This window comes from Lepidochelys kempii, chromosome 7, assembly GCF_965140265.1.
Source record: "Lepidochelys kempii isolate rLepKem1 chromosome 7, rLepKem1.hap2, whole genome shotgun sequence".
NCBI lineage: Eukaryota > Metazoa > Chordata > Testudines > Cheloniidae > Lepidochelys > Lepidochelys kempii.
Genome location: NC_133262.1, coordinates 88,767,013 through 88,787,167, shown reverse-complemented (window position 1 = coordinate 88,787,167; position 20,155 = coordinate 88,767,013). Strand labels below are relative to the sequence as shown.

The 20,155-nt window shown below is 37.0% G+C and overlaps 1 protein-coding gene across 11 annotated transcripts in view; it reads right to left on the bottom strand.

Moving 5' to 3' along the window:
• Positions 1-20,155, bottom strand: part of PCDH15 (protocadherin related 15) — a 1,355,521-nt gene that overhangs the window by 326,780 nt on the left and 1,008,586 nt on the right. For all 11 annotated transcript variants that reach the window (XM_073353680.1, XM_073353679.1, XM_073353682.1 and 8 more), the window contains one exon: positions 18,365-18,477. In XM_073353680.1, coding sequence (XP_073209781.1) covers positions 18,365-18,477 — 113 coding nt within the window. The remainder of the gene's footprint in view (positions 1-18,364; positions 18,478-20,155) is intronic.

Sequence of the window (20,155 nt, the reverse complement as noted above, 5' to 3'; positions counted from 1 at the left end):
GTATTTTCTCTCGACCATGAAAAAATGGGTAGTGATAAACACCCATTTTTTCATGGTCTGTGTGTATAAAAAATCTTCTGTATTTTCCACAGTATGCATCCGATGAAGTGAGCTGTAGCTCACGGAAGCTTATGCTCAAATAAATTGGTTAGTCTCTAAGTTGCCACAAGTACTCCTTTTCTTTTTGCAAATACAGACTAACGCGGCTGTTACTCTGAAACCTGTCAAATTTGCACACGTTATTGCTTTTCAGATCCAATATCTTATATATGTGGCCCAGAGGTTAAAACTCACTGCAGAGTAGTTTTACACAGTACTAGTTTTGATTGACACAGATTTTTGTATAATTTAGAATCCTTTGGAATAGTAAAATAAAAAAAATATTTAAAATGGAAAGGGAGAAAAAACCCTATTTTCTACTGATCCCTACACTATATATTTATGCATTACTAGGAATTGACCTAATACTCGTAATAAATGAGGAATTATAATATAAACCCTCTCTACCTTTCAAGAGATTTAGCTGAAAGGGGGAAGGGAACTTGACTGAAATTTCCCTACATGGTATAGGATACCTTTTACAGTTCTTACGGTAGAAAAGAATAAAATACATTTTTCCCTGTCTTACATACCATATAACCTCACTGAATTTGGTTTAGCATGATTAAAGTGAGGGAAATATTTTAATCTCCACTTTCCTGCCTTTCAGGATTTTACCAAATATAGACAACTGTGTATTGTATGCATGCAAAACATGTGACATTTTGTGTTAGGACTCAGAGTAAGCTCAGAAATGAGATGAGACACCAACACTTATATCTCGCTTGAGGATGAGGAGTATTTTCCCCTCCTCCCAATTTCTCCCCTAATATCCATGAGAAGTCTCATGGAAGTAGGAGTTTAATCATAAATACACCAGTGATTACTTCCTTACAAGCACTGCAAAACTCCCTTACATTAACATATGCTGCTTAAGCAGAAAGAGTGTTGAGAATCTGAAGAGAAGTCCTGTATTTAATGAGAAATCTTCAAATAAAAATGCAAACTGAATGTAACCAGGAGGGGACTAAGGAAAAGAGACGCAAAGGGAACTTAATTTAGACTTTTGGCTTCTGGTTATATTCCAGGAACAGCATGAGTACTTGTTGTTTTCCTTCTTTAAGGTTTTACTCATGAAAAGTCAATAAAGGAGTCTGAGGAGCCTTGTTTGATGATAGTTACTTTTTAATGCAAATAATCAAATGGAATTAAAAGTGAACATATAAGTAAAACACTAGCTACAGAAGCTCACGGACATATTAATATGTATTATTTGTAATATACTTAGTGGAATTATTTTCTCATATTTATAATATTTAAATTAATAGCACTCTCAAAGTATTATTACTATATTCTATCATTATAAATTGGACATTCAATTTACATACAGGATTAGAACTGCCAATAAATTACAAGTATTTGCATATACATTCAGACACAAATATATACCTGCATGTTTAGACAAACCAATATTTTGAAACGTTCTGAATATATAATATTATTTCAGTAATTAGCAAAATATAACATCTTTTAAGAAGTAATTTCTTCAAATAGTTTTTTTAATCAATTTATTTCAGTTCACTTAGCACCTCTTTTTGTAGGCACTCTGTGTATATCTGAGTGCTTAAGTTAAAGAGGAAGTAATGTTTGCAGAAATAGACTTTTTACGTGATATGCTTGAGTGCTCATGGAAACTAAATACTGACTCCTCATAGAGCACTGTTTGTGACCAATTCAAGTCTTTAAAACGCTTGGAAAAAGTCTTGAATAATTTTAATAAAAATACATCCAAAGAAATCATGATATGCTACTGGTTATTCCATAAGAAGAAAAAAAGAAAATAAATTAATCATTATGAATTCATTCAGCTCTAAATCTATGCTAGCAGACCAAAAAACAGGTTTTGTACACTTGTTTCCTGGGTGAATCTGGCCTTTATCTCAAACATTTGCCTCAGGAAATTGAATCAGAGATAAAGATGTAATATAGTAAGATTATAAGAAGTTTCCAGATTTATGTTTTAAAACAATTCTGATTCATGACTCAGTTTTAGCTGTGTTTAGGCCTTTTTTTACCATGAACATATGGATTGTTTCTGTTCACATAGATTTGTGAAATATATTTGCTTGTGAACAAAGATATTCATTTATGAAAATAATTATTTATTATTCACTATTACTAAGTTATTCTCAGGTTTAAAAAAAATTCAGTTATCTAAGCAAGAAAGAGAAATACTATATGACTTAGATATCCAATTACACAAAGAATAATGAATAATCAAAATGCTCTGGAGATAGATCCAAAGGCTGTAATTTGTTTGAATAAAATGATTTGAGAAAGAATTACAAATAAAAAAAATTCGGAAAATTATGGTTAGTTTGTAGTTTTTATTTCAATATGAGAAAAGGGATACATTCACAGAATCAATTATTTATCTGTAACAGTTTGACCAGCATTAGTTTATACTGTTTATATATTTAGTCTTCAATGCCGTACTCAATTTCTTTGGAGGTATCCATGTAGCTTCTCAGGTTTCATTCTTTCATTTAAAAAGATGCAGTTACATAAAACATGCATTTGTTTCAGACATTCATTTCTGCTAGTAAAAGGAAAGCTGAAAACAAGTTAATTATCTTCATGCCTCCTTTTAAAAAAAACACCAACAAAACTCTTGACTCCTTTGTTTCTGGATCCAAAGTGTTTCTGCTTGCTTGCTCTTCTCTTTGGATACCTCTTCTCTTTGGATACCTGATTGATTAGATTGGATACCTGATTGATAGACTGGAGAGCCTGCAGAAAGGGGGGAGGGATAGCTCAGTGGTTTGAGCTTTGGCCTGCTAAACCCAGGGTTGTGAGTTCAATCCTTGAGGGGGCCATTTAGGGATATGGGGCAAAAATTGGATATTGGTCCTGCTTTGAGCAGGGGGTTGGACTAGATGACCTCCTGAGGTCCCTTCCAACCCTGAGATTCTATGATTCTATGAAATCCTACCTTCCCCTGGAAGAAGCTCAGGCCATTGTCAGAGTCAAAGAATCCTGATCCTGCTTATTTAGCTCTAGGGCCCTGAGCTGGAACCCATTGGACTGGACAGGTCTGGGTTCCCCTACCAACTTGGGAGCGAAGAAAGCCCCTGACATGCCATCATGTGCCAGCATGCCCCTCTGTCATGTACATTGGTCAAACTGGACAGTCTCTACGTAAAAGAATAAATGGACCCAAATCAGATGTCAAGAATTATAACATTCATAAACCAGTCGGTGAACACTTCAGTCTCTCTGGTCACAAGATTACAGACATGAAAGTTGCGATATTACAACAGAAAAACTTCAAATCCAGACTCCAGCGAGAGACTGCTGAATTGGAATTCATTTGCAAACTGGGTACAATTAACTTAGGCTTGAATAGAGACTGGGAGTGGCTAAGTCATTATGCAAGGTAACCTATTTCCCCTTGTTTTCCTAACCCCCCCCTCCCCCGCCTTCCTCAGACATTCTTGTTAAACCCTGGATTTGTGCTGGAAATGGCCCATCTTGATTATTATACACATTGTAAGGAGAGTGATCACTTTAGATAAGCTGTTACCAACAGGAGAGTGGGTTTGTTTGGGGGTGGGGTTGAGGGGGGGGGGGAGAAACCTGGATTCGTGCTGGAAATGGCCCACCTTGATTATCATACACATTGTAAGGAGAGTGATCACTTTACATAAGCTATTACCAGCAGCAGAGTGGGGTGGGGGGAGAGAAAACCTTTTGTAGTGATAAACACCCATTTTTTCATGATTTGTGTTTATAAAAACAAACATCTTCTGTGTTTTCCACAGTATGCATCCGATGAAGTGAGCTGTAGCTCATGAAAGCTTATGCTCAAATAAATTGGTTAGTCTCTAAGGTGCCACAAGTACTCCTTTTCTTTTTGCGAATACAGACTAACATGGCTGCTACTCTGAAACCTGACAAACTTGGAAGTGAAGAAAGTGTTTTTCAGAGCTCTGGGCACCAGGAGTATCCTGACAGCCCCACTAGGCTAAGTGAGCCCAGGGGCTGTGCCACGCTTGGCTAAAGGGGCACTGACGCATTACTTCACACACGTTTTTACTTTCTTTATTTTAAAGTTTGTATATTGATTTTCAGTTTAAATAAAATTATCACATGCAATCTGTGACAAAAGGAATTGGTCAAACATACTGGAAAAGAGAATCTGGAAATAACATCTAACAGTATTGCAACACATTTGAATGTTCTTTAGTATATTGGCTTTCTTCTGTCCATTGGGATCAGGCTGTGGTAAAGGAGTGGGTGGAATGAAAAGCAGAATATAAAAACCTACCTGGGCCTCCTTAGTGATCATTGATGCAGTAACTATGTCTTTGTCTAATCCCAAATGGAATAGGAGAGAAGAAAGATTAAATCCAGAACCTATTACCATTCCATTGCGATAACTGCCAGAGAACTAAACAAGCTTAGAGTCAACCATTAGGGGCAACGTATATTGCACAGAGTTTCAAATTATTTAACAGGAAGATAAATTGTCATTGTGAAAACTCATGAGATCCTTGATGAATTTTTACGCAGTGTTTACTAAGAAAAAAAACAACTTCCACTATCCTCAGTGGAAATGTGCTTAAGTGAAGATTGGGAAAGAAGACTGTAAAAAGTTGGGTGAAATTCTATGGCCTGTGTTATGTAGGAGGTCTGACAAGACAATCATTACAGTTCCTTCTGATCTTAAAGCCTAGAAATCTATAAATAAATCAGAACTCAGCAAGGACCTATAAGTAACTAAAGAATCCATGGAATCTATAAGTAAAAATCAGCAATGACCTCAAGATTTGTCTTATTATTAATACAGAGCTCTGTGAGCAATAAACACAATGAGGAAAACAGTGAATATCTATATCTTACATATAGTCCTTTATAAGAACAAATATCCAAAGCAGGTTATTAGTTATCATGTAATTAGCCCTACTAATTTAAGAATATAAAAATATGAAATATAAGATTAAAGAGTTATTCAAATATCATAATAATCTAACTCTAATGCAATCAAATGTGTGGTCTTGGAATGTCTGTTTTGATGGATATGCTCAGGTCTCATGTTGGCGACTTAGCCTCTCAAAAATAACTTCTTTATTGGACTATCCGACAAAAAGATTTGCTGGAACGAGTGTGGCCACTACCATCTCTTCTTCTTCAGAACAAAAAACATTCTAATCATCATAAGGATTTCTCATTTTTTGCATAAATCAAACCCCTTTTTGTTTCTTAGGGCAGTAACCTTGAATATTTTAAATCTCCCAACAGCCAATTCAGATTTTTAGGCAATGTTTTCTTTGTGCTTCTAAATGCGTTTTAGAATGCCACTATACCTACTTTTAAGACTAAGTTAAGGATAGGGCATTTTGTAGAAATGCAAACACCACATCATTGCTTCTGTTTCCCCTGGGAAACAGAACTGAGCAAAGAATTTACAATAAACTATTTATTTGAATTTGATCTTTTTTCAGCTCATGGAATATTCCTTGAATTGACAGAACAAATCTTTTTGAACTTTTTTAATCTATGGATTGATCATGAGTATTCAAAATTCAAACTGTGTTGCTTATCTGGGAACGATCACATATATCACATTATATATATTTTTTTTCTTTTCTGATGGATGGTTGTGGTACAATTACCTCAACATACACATTTAAAATTTGTAGTTTGCAAATACTCACACATGAAATTTCAAAAACAGATTTATGTAAACAACCCTTCCAGTAAATTTCAAACATTCAAATTAACATGTAAACTGAACACAAAATGACCTTGAGCACGGCCAAAGATAGATCACTCAAACATTGGAATAGAAATTTAAAGAAAACTTGCAGCTAAGGGCTTTCTGTTGCTTCCCAAGACCTTTGCTTTTCTGAAAAGTAAAGTTTGATATTGCAGCCACCCTTTTAAAATAAAGTCGCAAGTGGCTTTAGTATGGTAAATTGATTTCATTTCTTGCCAGAAAGGAAATATGCTAAAACTTGAAGCATTATCAGCATCAGTTTTATAATGCCTACTGCTTTATTCAGTTTTCTAATGGGAAGATATTCTGTAGTTGACAACTATTGTTGTGTATCATGTAATTTAGATAGGTCATATCCTGGGCTAGTTGGTCTACTATTTTTTTTCATATGTACCCTAGTGAAAATCGTAAATGCAACAACTTCAGGAGCTGCAACAAGTCCCAATACTGCTGTCAGCTCCTTTTGCTGAGTCCAAAAATGTCCTCTATGCTTTCTGTCATTAGTTATGACATACAGAACTGGAAATAAGGAAAAGCCCCTGGCAACTATATTTGATATCTTTCTAAAAATGGTGTCGTTCTAGAGAATGGGCTGGCTAATGGAGGTCTCCTTTTTAATAAAAGAACAAAGAAAGGGCCAGGATACTTCAGACACATAAGCTTGACTTCAGCTGAGAGGAAGAGATCAGAAACAATATACAACAATTCAACTTCTATAATTAGAAAGAAATAAAATAAAACAACACAGTCAGCATAGATTCATAGAAAGAAGGTCGGGTCTGACAAAATTGCTTGAATTTTCAAGTGCATTACTGAATCAGGAGATAAAGATGAAACTGGGGACAAGTTCTCTAGATTTAGGGAAAGCATTAGATTGTATATTAATTTACAAAGCCACAAAATACAGTATAGGGGGAGAACTGCTGAAATGGATTAAAATTGGCTTAGGGAAAAGAAACAGAGGGTAACTTCAAGATAGACAAGATTTTTGATGTTTCCATCACTGAAGCTCATGATGTTGTAGTGAAATGATCTTGGCACATAATATGTCTTGACAGGTTTAAAACCCCCCGAAACAAACAAAAATCTTCTTTACTCTGGTATGGATAAGGGACTTCTGTATTAGTAAGGTTTATGATGTTGTAGTGCAGTGAAAAATATACCTTGTGACTGTCCACAATTATTATTAAAAATAATAAAATCTCTTTCTCTTCTCTTTACTTTGAGTGAAGAAAAATACGGACTGTGCAATCACTATAGCATATTCTGAATGATGCACATAATTTAAAATTAGTGCAGAGAGGCAAAGCTGATAATCCTGTAAATGGAAGAAAATTGATTTACATAAAATGAGAATCTGGCCTCTCTGTTGTGCTGTGCTGTATGGTATAGAAATAATAAGTCAGTCTTAAAGCACAGTTACCAAGCAGCAGTAACTAGGATACCAATGCTATTAATGTTCTGAGTATAAAGAAAAACTGAACATTCTGTGATCCTATCTAAGCAGTTTTTCCCTATATTCAGAAAAGGATTCTTTGGAATCTCAGATACATGTGTGTGGCAACTGTGGGTACAGAACAACTTTTTAGCGGTGACCACTATATTAGTTATATGATGAAACTATAGGAACAATATTTTCAGCTTTGACACAACTAGCAAGACAAACAGCAAGGCATTTTTTGTATGCTCTTTTCCGGGCCCCCCTCTCTCTTTGTTAGTTCACCACCATCACTCCAAGCAGTAACCTAAGTGTATGTCCTCACATCAGCCAAAATGCCCTCATTCAAACTACCATCCTTTGTATCTTTTTTCTACCCCTCTCTGGTAAACCATAATATTTAATATATTTTACAGTTACTTTTTAGATATTACAGATCCCCAATATACACACGTATAATATTTCCTATGCTGAATCCTACTGGTTTCAGCTTTGTGACTACTTAATGTTTTAGAAGTTTTGCAATTAAATTTGTCTCTTCATCAGTGATATAGTAGAGGAAACTAATGTAGATGAAAGGTTTTAATAAGTGTGAGAGAACTACATTAAAATATTTGATAATTATACTGTCATTGCCCAGCTGTTCCATATCAAAACATGATGAAGTAAGCAAACTTTCTACATAATCAGGAAACAGGTGTTGAAAAATCTCTTAATACTCTTTGTAATTTGCTGTTGACTGTAACTGCTATTGGCACTGAATGTCTATTAATGCTTTCCTCCCCCTGGTTGCTACAGTAATGAACAGTGGGCAGTGGGCATCTCTTATCATTTTCTCCTTCCTGATACTTTCAGAAATGCTGTACTCCACATCCGCAAGAGTTCTTTCTGCTCTAATTCAATTCTCACCAGGCAAAAAACCCCTTCTTCTTGGTTCAACTAATATTATGAAAAGCACAGCCTACCAAAATAATATTGGGGATGAGTCACTGCACTTTAGAAGCTATGTCCACCTCACCTTCTGCTTTCCAAAGGCACATTTAACGATATTTTGATTCAACAACCATATCAGCAAGTATCAGTGCTTGAATCTTTTGATGTAATCTGGGTAAAATTTCAGTAGCCAAGGGAATAATGGATAGGTATTTCAATAAGAATCACAAAAGGAACAGAGAATCCAAATAATTTCTACTGAAAGCAGTGGAAGAATGACACTGTCATTTTCCCTGCAAGCTAGAGTTTGTGAAAATCGTGCACTTTGCAAAGCCTGCTGATGTAAAAATAAAGGAACATGCCCAGGAATATGCCTCTCTGATCCAGCATGCCTGCATCACAATGGTATACTGCCTTTCTGGCTAACATAATGTTTCTTGCGATGGGCAAGGAATGAACAAATTAATTTAAAACATTCCATTACTTGAGGAATGGTCTTGTGGGCAATGACACATCCTAAAATGACTTTAATAATGTCTCCTCTCCACAGGTTTGCCCACATTAAACATATTCCAGTGTGCTGGACTCTACAACTGTAGCTAAGTTCCATATCATATTACCATTTTCTGTCCATTGGAATTGGAGCTCTCATCTGGGTGGACTTGAATATTGGGCTAACTCTTAAGTTGCTTGACACACTACTTGTTGTGGGGCAGGATGCCAAAGTAATTTACTTGCAACTTTGAAATTTGATCTGCTGAATTCTATCTAAATTCTTATGAAATCGAATGCTACTACAGAGTTGGCTCTGCCACTGCCATTTTATGATGTGGTCTCTTCTGAGGTTTATATCAGCATGGCTAGAATGCCTTTCAACCATCACAATGCTTTTGTGATTGAAGTAGCCATTCTGGAAACTACCCAATGACTTCTTGCCCCAGCAGCTGTTAATTTAGAAAATTGGTGCTTTTGGAAAACTCAAAATGTACTTAAATAGCCATGACTGTAAGGCAGGCTGAGTGTGTATGCACTAACTTGCTTGTGTCAGAAACAGTGGTGCTGTGTAGATGAGCTGAGCAATTGCAGGAACAAGTGACAAAATCATTTTATGAAAAGAATGGCAATGGTTTCCTCCCAAGAGATGATGAGCCCTTGTAACTCTGATTGATATCAATGGGAATTTGGGGGCACTTAGTAGATGCCCAGCAATTGCCAAGATCACGACTTCAGTTTTAGATGCACCCTTACACTTTTGCTGCTCAATTTGTATTTCAGTGCAAAAATTTTTCTTCCATGATCTGAATTTCTCCTAGCATTATAAAGATCAATTAAAATATTAAGAGGTACATGCACTAATATTATAAAGAAAAAATTGCTTGATTATAGTTTTATAATAATTATATTATTAATATATGTTCATACACATAGCTATATAATCTAACATCAAAGCTCATTTTTCTTTAGAAGTTCCCATGCTCTTTTTAAGATAAAAAGTAATTAGCTACATGGTTAGATAGCTTTATAAATTTTTTGTGTAATCTAATATAGTAGAAGCTGTCACTATTGTCAGTTTTTTAAGCATGGTCTTTTTATTATTACTAATAGACACACACAGTAATCTATGAATTTAAGTCAAATTAATCTCAATCAATCTATTGAAAGAAAACACAAACTTTGAACAAGCAATTTATGTAAATATGGTATATACCAGACAAAATACTACACATCTTTTCTAGTACTTCTGTATTACAAGATATTTAGAATACATGCAACTCCAATGCAATTCCCTTTTACATTTGTCCCAGTTGTTCTGGTGGCTTATTATGTAATTTGAAGGAAATACAACTTTTGTGTGAAACAAAAAACATCACTCCCAAAAAAAAGAATAAAAACAGTGCTTGTTCCAATTACATGGAATAGTTTTATACATTCTGCATGGCTTGGGACCACTCTTTTGCAGATATTATTTTTGCATCGCTTTTCCATCTTTCTTCGATTAGATTTGCTTGTCCTTCCTTTATTGTCCTATAGAATCTACTAACCAAGCTCGTGTTCATTGAATCTGTCAGAAGAGTTTCCAACTCTATAGTCAATCAGAGTTTGCATTTGTGACAAATATGGCCCTTCTGTCTTGCATGTATTAATCTTGCATGTATTAATGCACAAATATTAAATGACTGTTTTCAAAGCATGGATTGACTTCACATACAAAAAGTGTCAGGTACACTTTGGGCATTTCAAAAACAATATCTAAAAAGGGAACAAATAGAACATTGGGGGGGAAACAAATTCTTGAAAGTTAGAACATTCCTATGGTTACATGTTTCTAAGTATGTCTTTTCTCAGATACTGTACAATCCTGACTGTTGTCAAATTAGTCCTCATATGGTATAATATTTATGTTTTAGTAAAACTTTTTTTCCCTGTTTCACTTTTATATGGTCTTTTGGGCAACATACTGATCTGATATCAGAGGCAGAGACATATTCTAGGTGTTACACCTATTGAGACTTTTGAACTGGTAAATTTGAAGCTTAAACACAAATGTTTTTCTGAATTACACATTTTCCCCTTCCAAATAAAAGGAGATTAAATTCAACATCAACTCAAGCACAATGAAAAACATAAACCTAGTAATATTAAATGAGAAATACTTAAACTAGATATGGAGCAAAACTCCCACATTGTACCAACTCAGTGGATCCCTGAGTAGTACTGTATTAAACTACTATTATTCAAGCAGTCAGAATATTATGTTGCTTATTATCTCCTTGACTGAACAAAAAACACATCAATTTGAATCTAACAATACCTGTAAAAATTTCCTTTCATAATACAGCTTGTTATTAAGGTACAAAACATGTATCACTAGATTTGTGTTACTGATTTTTTTTAATTGATGTCGTGTATGTACATGTTTGGCTGCGCTAGTGTCACTGGATTTGTACAACAAAATCAAAACAAAACAAAACAAAGTCAGGGTTTTACTGTGGCAGGTTTGAACCATAACTGCACATGCATTTTTGTTTAGCCATTAATCCACTTCTGTTTTATACATCCAAATGACAACTATGCTCTGATAGATTAAAAAAACTGAAGACAACCTAGTATCGAAATGGATTACATGGATTATAAATGGAAATTTTATTTCATTCTAAAACTGTAATAGCTTCAATTGCATTTAGATTACTGCACTTTCCAATATGGAAAAAAAGTAAAAACAGGTGCTGGATCATTCAAAATACCAACAAGCAGTGGATTTGCAATTGTGTTTCCCACCCTTGTAGCACTGTAATCCCTTGTTCTCAGAGACAAACTGGGTGAGGTAATATCCTGTATTGGACCAACAGAGATTGGTCCAATACAAGACATTACCTCACTCAGCTTGTCTCTGTAATGTCCTGGGACCAACACAGCTACAACACTGCAAATACTTTGTTCCTCAGAACAACCAGGAAAGAATGCTGGGCATCTGGTATATTCATCATCAACCTCTCCAAGAAATTGGGCCTGTCTCTATCCAAGTGAGGGCTTGGGATCCTGAATCATGACTTTGTTGTGTTTCATAAATGTCCAAAGATAGTTTTAAGAGATCTGTTCCTGTTAGTTACATGACATCTTGGGGTCTCAGCAATATGTTTTTGGCTAGCTGCCGTTTTCAGATATTCAAACTCTCTTTGTGGTCTGAGGAGGCCTAGTCTGTGCCAAATTGTGGCAAGTGTTCATAGAATCAGAGAATATCAGCATGGGAAGGGACATCAGGAGGTCATCTAGTCCAACCTCCTACTCAAAGCAGGACCAATCCCCAATTTTTGCCCCAGATCCCTAAATGGCCCCCTCAAGGATTGAACTCACAACCCTGGCTTGAGCAGGCCAATGCTCAAACCACTGAGCTCTCTCTCCCCGCCAAAAATTATCTATCTTAAAGAAAGGAATGTGTGTTTACCTCAATTTACATATAAGTAGTACACAGAGTCCTTGCGACAGCAAGAGGGAGACAAAGCAAATCTGCATTTCAGCATACACGGAGAGAAGAAAGAGTACGGGGGCACCTTCACCTCAGACTCTGCATCACTTTCTTTGAATAAACTTTCCTTTGAAGGGTAATTCTCAGAAGAATCCACTTCAAAGGACAACAGGACTAAAGTGAGGGGCAAGTGGATCTCTGTCTATCTCTCTCACTCAAGAAGACAAAGGAACCAGACTTTGGGATGGGTTCTGATCTGAGAATTTGGTCAGCCCTGTGCTGGCAACATAGAGTAAGAATTTTACCTTGAACCTAGCTTGTTAAGTCTTAGTTACTAGAAAGAGTTTTATCTTTATTTCTCTAGTAACCATTTCTGACTTCAATGCCTTATACTCATACTGACTTCGAATCACTCTCTTCGTATTCAAATAAACTTGTTTTATTCTTTAATACAAACTAATCCAGTGCTGTGTTTAAATTGAATTGTTTGGTAACTCCAATTGAAGTAGCAAACCTTACAGGCAATGGACCTATAATACCTGAGCTGTCCAGGAGATGGCTGGACAGTGCAGAACACACATTTTGGGGAAAATCCAGGACTGGGAGTGTGTTGAAGTCACCTTGCAAGTGGAAGCCAGAGAGTGACTGGAGTGTTGCTGGCAGGCTGCAACTATACTCAGATACTCAGGTTGTGACCTCCATGCTGTTTGTGAGGGGCCCATGTTGGGAGCTACAGCAGCAAAGCATTGTGCGGCATCCAAGGTTGCGGAGCAGGTCGTGACATAAGCCCTCTCTAGTCTGGACTGCACCTCAGAATGTGATAACAGTATAATGTAACCAGTGTTAGACTATGTATATAATGCAAACACATATAATTACATATTTATTAATGAATATAGTTGTAACAATTGCCAACACATTTTATATACAATTATATTTTTGCTGAAGTTTTCCCTGGGTTTTATTCCTTTCCTCTTCCTTTCTTTTCTCTCCTCAAACTTTTCACTCTCCCTTCTTTCTTTAAGACACGTCTTTCCAATTCTTCCTTTCTCGCTTCTTTCCTTCCCTTTTTTCCACTATACGGAGCTTCTCCCACCTTTTTTACATGCATAACGTTTTCTCCTTTCATTCAAACCCAAACCCTCCACAATCACTCTTCTTTATCTGTCAGCCAGCATTCAGACTGTGTTCACTGTTGACTGTCAGCTGCACCTCAATCCCTGTCCTCTCCTTTTAACCTCAGGCTTATCTATCAAACAGCATACTTCGTTTTGTGTGCATGTAGAGTAGAGACAGTGCTAGGAGAGAATATCTCCTTAGTCTCTTCTGATACACAGCACTTACCACACTTTTCCCCTCCTGGGGAAGGAGAGGAGAGACACACTTAGAGGTATCTACAACCATTCCTCCCCATTCGCAGTTGACTGAGTGAAAAATTGCCCCTGTTTGAACAGCATTTGGTCAAACAGAGATCTCCATACTAAACTAAAGATCAGATTATACCATACAGTTGTACTAAGCACACTAGCGTATGGAGCAAAGACAGAGATTGGAGGCTGCCCAATATAGATGGCTGAGGGAGATGCGATACAATTCATGGAAAAACAAAATAAATGCAAAACTAAGGAATCTAACAAAGCAGGACATGTTAGAAAATATCATAAAAGAAAGAAGGCTCAGGTGGTTGCAACAAGTATATTGTACAGAAGATGGGAGACATACTAAGCAAACTTTGAATTGGGTACCCAAGGAAGGAAAGAAAAAGCAAGAAAGGCCAAGCAAGAACTTGTAGAAGATAGTGATGGAGAATACCGAATGTGCTGGTATCCTCTGGGAAGAAGTACTACAACTAGCAAGCAGCCATAATCAATGGAGGTACTGGATTGCACTCAGCTCTTAGGCAAAGGGAACAGAACACTGATCTGTTTCTCTTTGAGAAATGGTGGTGTGAGCACTGCTCATAGCTGAGGCCTGGCCTGACACAAGTAATTAACACATAAGGGAGGCCTCATTTCTTGGAGAACAGAATTAGGGAGGTAAACAGATCATAAGGCTCAAAAAGACAGAATGTCTGAGCCAGCTAAGATAAGAGGGAGAACTCCCATGGAACCATTTACTAACAATGGACAAGAAAAGTTAGGAATGTAAGGAGGAGGTCAAGCATGAACCCTCTCATGGACAGAACATGCTGTACAGGGATTGGTTCCTGCAAAGTGACCAAGCCAACCCCCAAGAAGTGTGATACAATGTATAGTAAATGCAATGAGATGTGTAAATTCATATGAAAGGAGAGGGTTTCTTTGCAACTTCAGATGTGGTATGCCCTATACCCACCTCCTACACTTGAGTCTAATCAACTCAGCATAGGTTTGCTGTGTGCCAAATAAAGAACCCAAGTGATTAAATCTGGAGTCAAACTGAGGTTTTTTGGATCCCAGAGAACTGGATAAAGTGTTCTCCCAAAACTGAACAAGGTTCTCTGGATAAGCAGAGTGGAAAAAATCTCGTAGGAAATCCGAACATTGCTGAGCAAGCAAATAGCTTAATGGGAGCCCTACACATTTCTAAGCATCAGTGAATCCAGAGACTGTCCTTCAGCAAAAGAAGGAAGTTGGGCTTTTCATAGCTGGCCTCCTTCCTCTTTCCACTACGACTGTGTTTGGGGTCATGAAGCAAGGGATTTTCAGAATAGGACCAGACCCGGAAACATGTGCTCAGAGTATATGGTAAAGGCGGGGTGCTGTGTGGTGGCACTCTTGGGTCAGCCCAGTCAAAAGCAGAGAGGACAAGGACAGGAAATGGGGACAGGTGAGAAATATCTAACTGTGTTGACAGGAGACAGAAGAAAGGACAGGATGCATAGGAGGGAAATATCAAAAGGTCTGGATAAGATTTCCATAAGCATCCATATTTTTAGGTTTCCCTGAACATTGTTGCTTTCCTGCCGTAGAAATATATAATAATGCCAATGGAGCTGAACATGGTGCATATTTACAGCATGTGGTAACATACTTTCCAACATACATCTTTGGCACCTGTCATAAATATAAAGGGAAGGGTAAACCCCTTTGAAATCCCTCCTGGCCAGGGGAAAGCTCCTCTCACCTGTAAAGGGTTAAGAAGCTAAAGGTAACCTCGCTGGCACCTGACCAAAATGACCAATGAGGAGACAAGATATTTTCAAAAGCTGGCAGGAGGGAGAGAAACAAAGGGTCTGTGTCTGTCTGTAGTCGTCTTGGCAGGGGACAGAACAGGAATGGAGTCTTAGAACTTTTAGTAAGTAATCTAGCTAGGTATGTGTTAGATTATGATTTCTTTAAATGGCTGAGAAAAGAATTGTGCTGAATAGAATAACTATTTCTGTCTGTGTATCTTTTTTGTAACTTAAGGTTTTGCCTAGAGGGGTTCTCTATGTTTTTGAATCTAATTACCCTATAAGATATCTACCATCCTGATTTTACAGGGGGGATTTCTTTATTTCTATTTACTTCTATTTTTTATTAAAAGTCTTCTTGTAAAACACTGAATGCTTTTTCATTGTTTTCAGATCCAAGGGTTTGGGTCTGTGGTCACCTATGCAAATTGGTGAGGCTTTTTACCAAACCTTGTCCAGGAAGTGGGGTGCAAGGTTTTGGGAAGTATTTTGGGGGGAAGGACGCGTCCAAACAGCTCTTCCCCAGTAACCAGTATTAGTTTGGTGGTGGTAGCGGCCAGTCCAAGGATAACGGGGGTAATATTTTGTACCTTGGGGAAGTTTTGACCTAAGCTGGTAAAGATAAGCTTAGGAGGTTTTTCATGCAGGTCCCCACATCTGTACACTAGAGTTCAGAGTGGGGGAGGAATCGTGACAGCACCAAAGGTTCAAAACAAACAGACAAAACCAAAAAACACATTATTAGTTCAACGGAAGGCAAAAAAACCCAAAAAATACCAAAAAAAAACAAAGAGGGACTAGGACTTGGGGAAGGAGGATTCTTCTCCCCCCGCAGCAATCAGATCCAGTTTCTCCCGTTCGCTCCATGCTAGAGCTCGTTTGCGATTCTGGGGGTACTGCATGGTCACCTGTGCTGCTGAGCTTGCCACACTGACCAAATAAGAAATTAAATTAAAAGGTTCCTGGGGCTTTTCCTGTGTACCTGGCTAGTGCATCGGAGTTCAAAGTGCTGTCCAGAGCGGTCACATTGGAACACTCTGGGATAGCTCCCGGAGGCCAACAACATCAATTTGCATCCCAGCAAGGTCAATTTGAGCGCTACTCCCCTCGCCAGGGAGGAGCACAGAAGTCGATTTTAAGAGTCCTTTACGTCAACGGAACGGGGTTGCTTGTGATTCATTATAAAATCGACCTAATGCAGCTAAATTCGACCTAACCCTGTAGTGTAGACCAGGGCTAAGATTACAGAATGATCCACACCTGGGAGAGACCAGGGTGATTGCCCTATAAAGAACAGGAGGAGACTAGCAAGGGACCAGGGAAACTTAGGGAAGCTCCTGCAGGAAAGACTCGAAGGTCAAGGGAGCTGTGAAAGGGAGACACTGTAGTGAGCAGGATGCTTCTGCTAGAGACCCTGGCTGAGAGAAAGATTTGTGCCTGGAAGCCAGAACCAGAAGGCTGAGCAAGGCTGAGTGTCAGCCAGGTAAATCCTAAGAGTACTGGGCCAAGTTCCTACTAGAGATCTTAACTCGGAGAAGGGTTTGGGGCCTGGAAGCCAGAAGGCTGAGCTCCAGACAGGTAAAACCAGAGAGGCTTTGAATTGGGACCTAGCTCTGCGGAAAAGTGCTGCAGGCTCTCTACTTAAAGGGAGAGTGTGACTTAACTGGAGTTATGGCATGGAGGGCCAATATCTAAGGACTCAAAACATTTCCCCCCAGGGTCCCATTTATTACCTATGGCCTGAGAGTTAAGGGGCCCTGAGAAATTGTTAGCAGTATACTAGAGAGTGACCTCTGGCCATGAGGGGGTGCGCAGGAGGCAGCCAACCCTTTTCCAGAATGCTACAGTATTAAACTTGGGCTCAGACACTACAATATTCTCTCTGATTCAGCATACAAATTAAAGTAAACATCTGCAATTTGTTATATTCCATAACCCATGATTTGCTTCTATACCTACTAATAAATGCAGCAAAACCTCTACAACTTTCTGCATCATTATGCAACCTCCTAAGGGATTATCCCAAATGTACAGAATACAATTTTTCTTTCTTACAAAACCACATCTCTTAAGCAAATGATTTTTGTTGCACCCTATCACTATAACCTTAAGCAAAACATAAATCTTTTAGGGTACACCCAAAGTAAAACTAATCTATGAGGTTTCATGCAGATATTAGAATATATAAATCTCAATACTACCTATTCCCTTATTTCTAAGTTTCAAATGGTGAAAGAAAGTAACTCTGAGACCCATCTTCCCATGTTTTCTAAAATGGAATTCAGTACTGTAGATAACAATACTATTCAAAGATACTGCAGTAGCTACCCCCATCTTGTTTTCAGAGTTATGCATTTAGTTCCATATCAACTAATTAATTTGAGTTATAGAGTGTTATCCTAACTCATTTTGAAATTAAGGACAGAAAAACAGAGAGGGGCTGAACCCATATGTTATGAGTGGGATGTTCAAAAGAACTCAATGTTGACCTAACTCTGCTCGCATTTACTTCACTGGGAACACAGTTAGGCCAACACTGAGTTCCTTTGAAAATCCCACCTTATAACCAAAGTCATGGATCTGGATCTCAGCTTCTCTGTTTTCCTTCATCTCTAAATGTTGAATTCTCCTATGATATGTGTACATTGTTTTTTTCTGACTCTGTATTCAGTATTATGATTATCTTTATGATTCATATTCCTAAGTATACATATTAGATATACTTACAAAGTTTAAATGAAGTGGGAAAATGTGAAATATAAAATGCATAATTTTGTTTCTACTATATTGATAAAAAACAAACATACAAGTTACATTATTTTTAACTTATACTATAACAAAAATTAATAGTAAATATTTATAAAGGATCATGAACCCTAAATAGTTCCTTTTCAAAAGTGCACCTTACCCGTTTTACTAGAAGTGATTTGTTTATTAACTGCCTCTCTACCAAAAAAGAAAAAAGAAAGTAGAACATATCCACAATTTTCTCCAGAGATTTTATTGTTAAGCAGTTTCTCAAGTGTATGGAAATGAGAATTCAGTTGAAATTACCTTAATAACCAAATCAAATTTCTGGTGCAAATCCCTGTTTATTGGCTTTAGGAGACTGAGTACAGCTGTTGTGAGATTCATACAGAAGTACTGTGGATAATCCTCAGGAGTCCCTGCAAAAAAGATATTGAGGTTTGAAAACATAATTGAGAGGAATAAGTACTGTGCGTAACAGCTTTATTTAAACCGTACATTTACTTCACTCATTAACCAACAAAGGAATAAAATCAAATTCAATTAGTACAGGGGTAAAAAAATTATGCAGTATGTGAGAAAGAAAGAACAGATGTAATAATTTCTTTTGTAACTTTCAAAAGTTTAAAAACAGCTGTTTTCACAATTTTTAAATAAATTTGAGGATTTATAGTCCGTGTTCATGTCACTAAACATGTCACTAAAACATCAGCACTTATGACCTTGAACATTCCTTCTGTTCCCTTAATATATCAATATATTTAATACTGTGCAAAACAGAGGAAGGGAGACTCGAAAGTATGATTTTCCTTTTTTTAAAAGTATTTTAGAATGATAGGATCAGATAAACAAAAGCAGAAAATATCTCACTGCTGGCCTCAGTAAACAACTGCTAAGTGACAGGTTAGGCCCACTGTACAAAGATTTACACATGTACTTCAGTGTATGCACTGTAAGAAGTCCCATTAACTTCAATGGGACTACTCAAAGTGCATAAATGTAACCATGTGCTGGTCTGTAAATCTGTGCAAAGACAATATAATAGAGACATTTTCTACTTACTTACAGAGTTTTCACTTTTAAGATTTAGAAAGAAAAGAGAAGAGGTATGCAGAGGTGAAAAGGGTGAGGTAAAAAAGGTAGTACTTGAATAACAGCTTTGGCAGAATACAAAGACAGCACTTTTTACCGCAGATTACCAAGTGCTCCAGAAAGGTTTATTATGGGAGTACTGCATATATTGCTGAAGAGATTAACAACAAAATTATTGGTAATGTTTGCCTCTGTTAAGCGGCACTGTACAGACCCATACACAGTTGTGATCTACAGGCTTTACTGTAAGGGAAATTATGTTTCTCCAAAAGTTAAAACTTATGGCAGAACTAGAATTTTGCAGGAGCCCTAGGCTCCACTATGGAAATTCTACCCTTTTAAGAGCCTTGCCACAGGGAGTGAAAGCTATCAACTCTGACAGTGTCTAAAGGAAACTCAATGTGTGAGCTAAAATCTACCCTGATCATCTTTGTTCGCATATTGAAAAAGCAATATCATGTACTGAATAGGCACTTTCATCTTGGTCAAAAAGAGAGAGAGAGAGAGAGAGAGAGAGAGAGAGAGAATGAATAGCAGGAATGCTGTATTCTACTTTATAGAAGTATCCAGAAAATCAGTTGCTCCCAATGCTGGTAATAAAACTGCAAAAACCATGGAATGGAAAACAGGTGTACACAAGAGTTAAATGTTTAATTCACAGGAGATCGAGATAATATATGTAAAATATTGCACACATTCCTGTGTGTACGTATATATATATATATATATATATATATATATATATATATATATATACACACACATTCACCCACAAACAAAACAAGTACTGATATAATATGTCAAAAAGATTTTATTAGCTTGAGACGGCCGTAGTACTCAAGAGTGGTGTACCTTATACTGGTAATTTTAAACAAGTGGTGATAAAAACTTCACACCACACTATCATGCATTGTATGTTGTAAATAGTACATATATCAGTTACTTGATAGCATATATATATAATTTTAAGTGTCTAAAATATTTCTATTTATAGTATTCATAAAT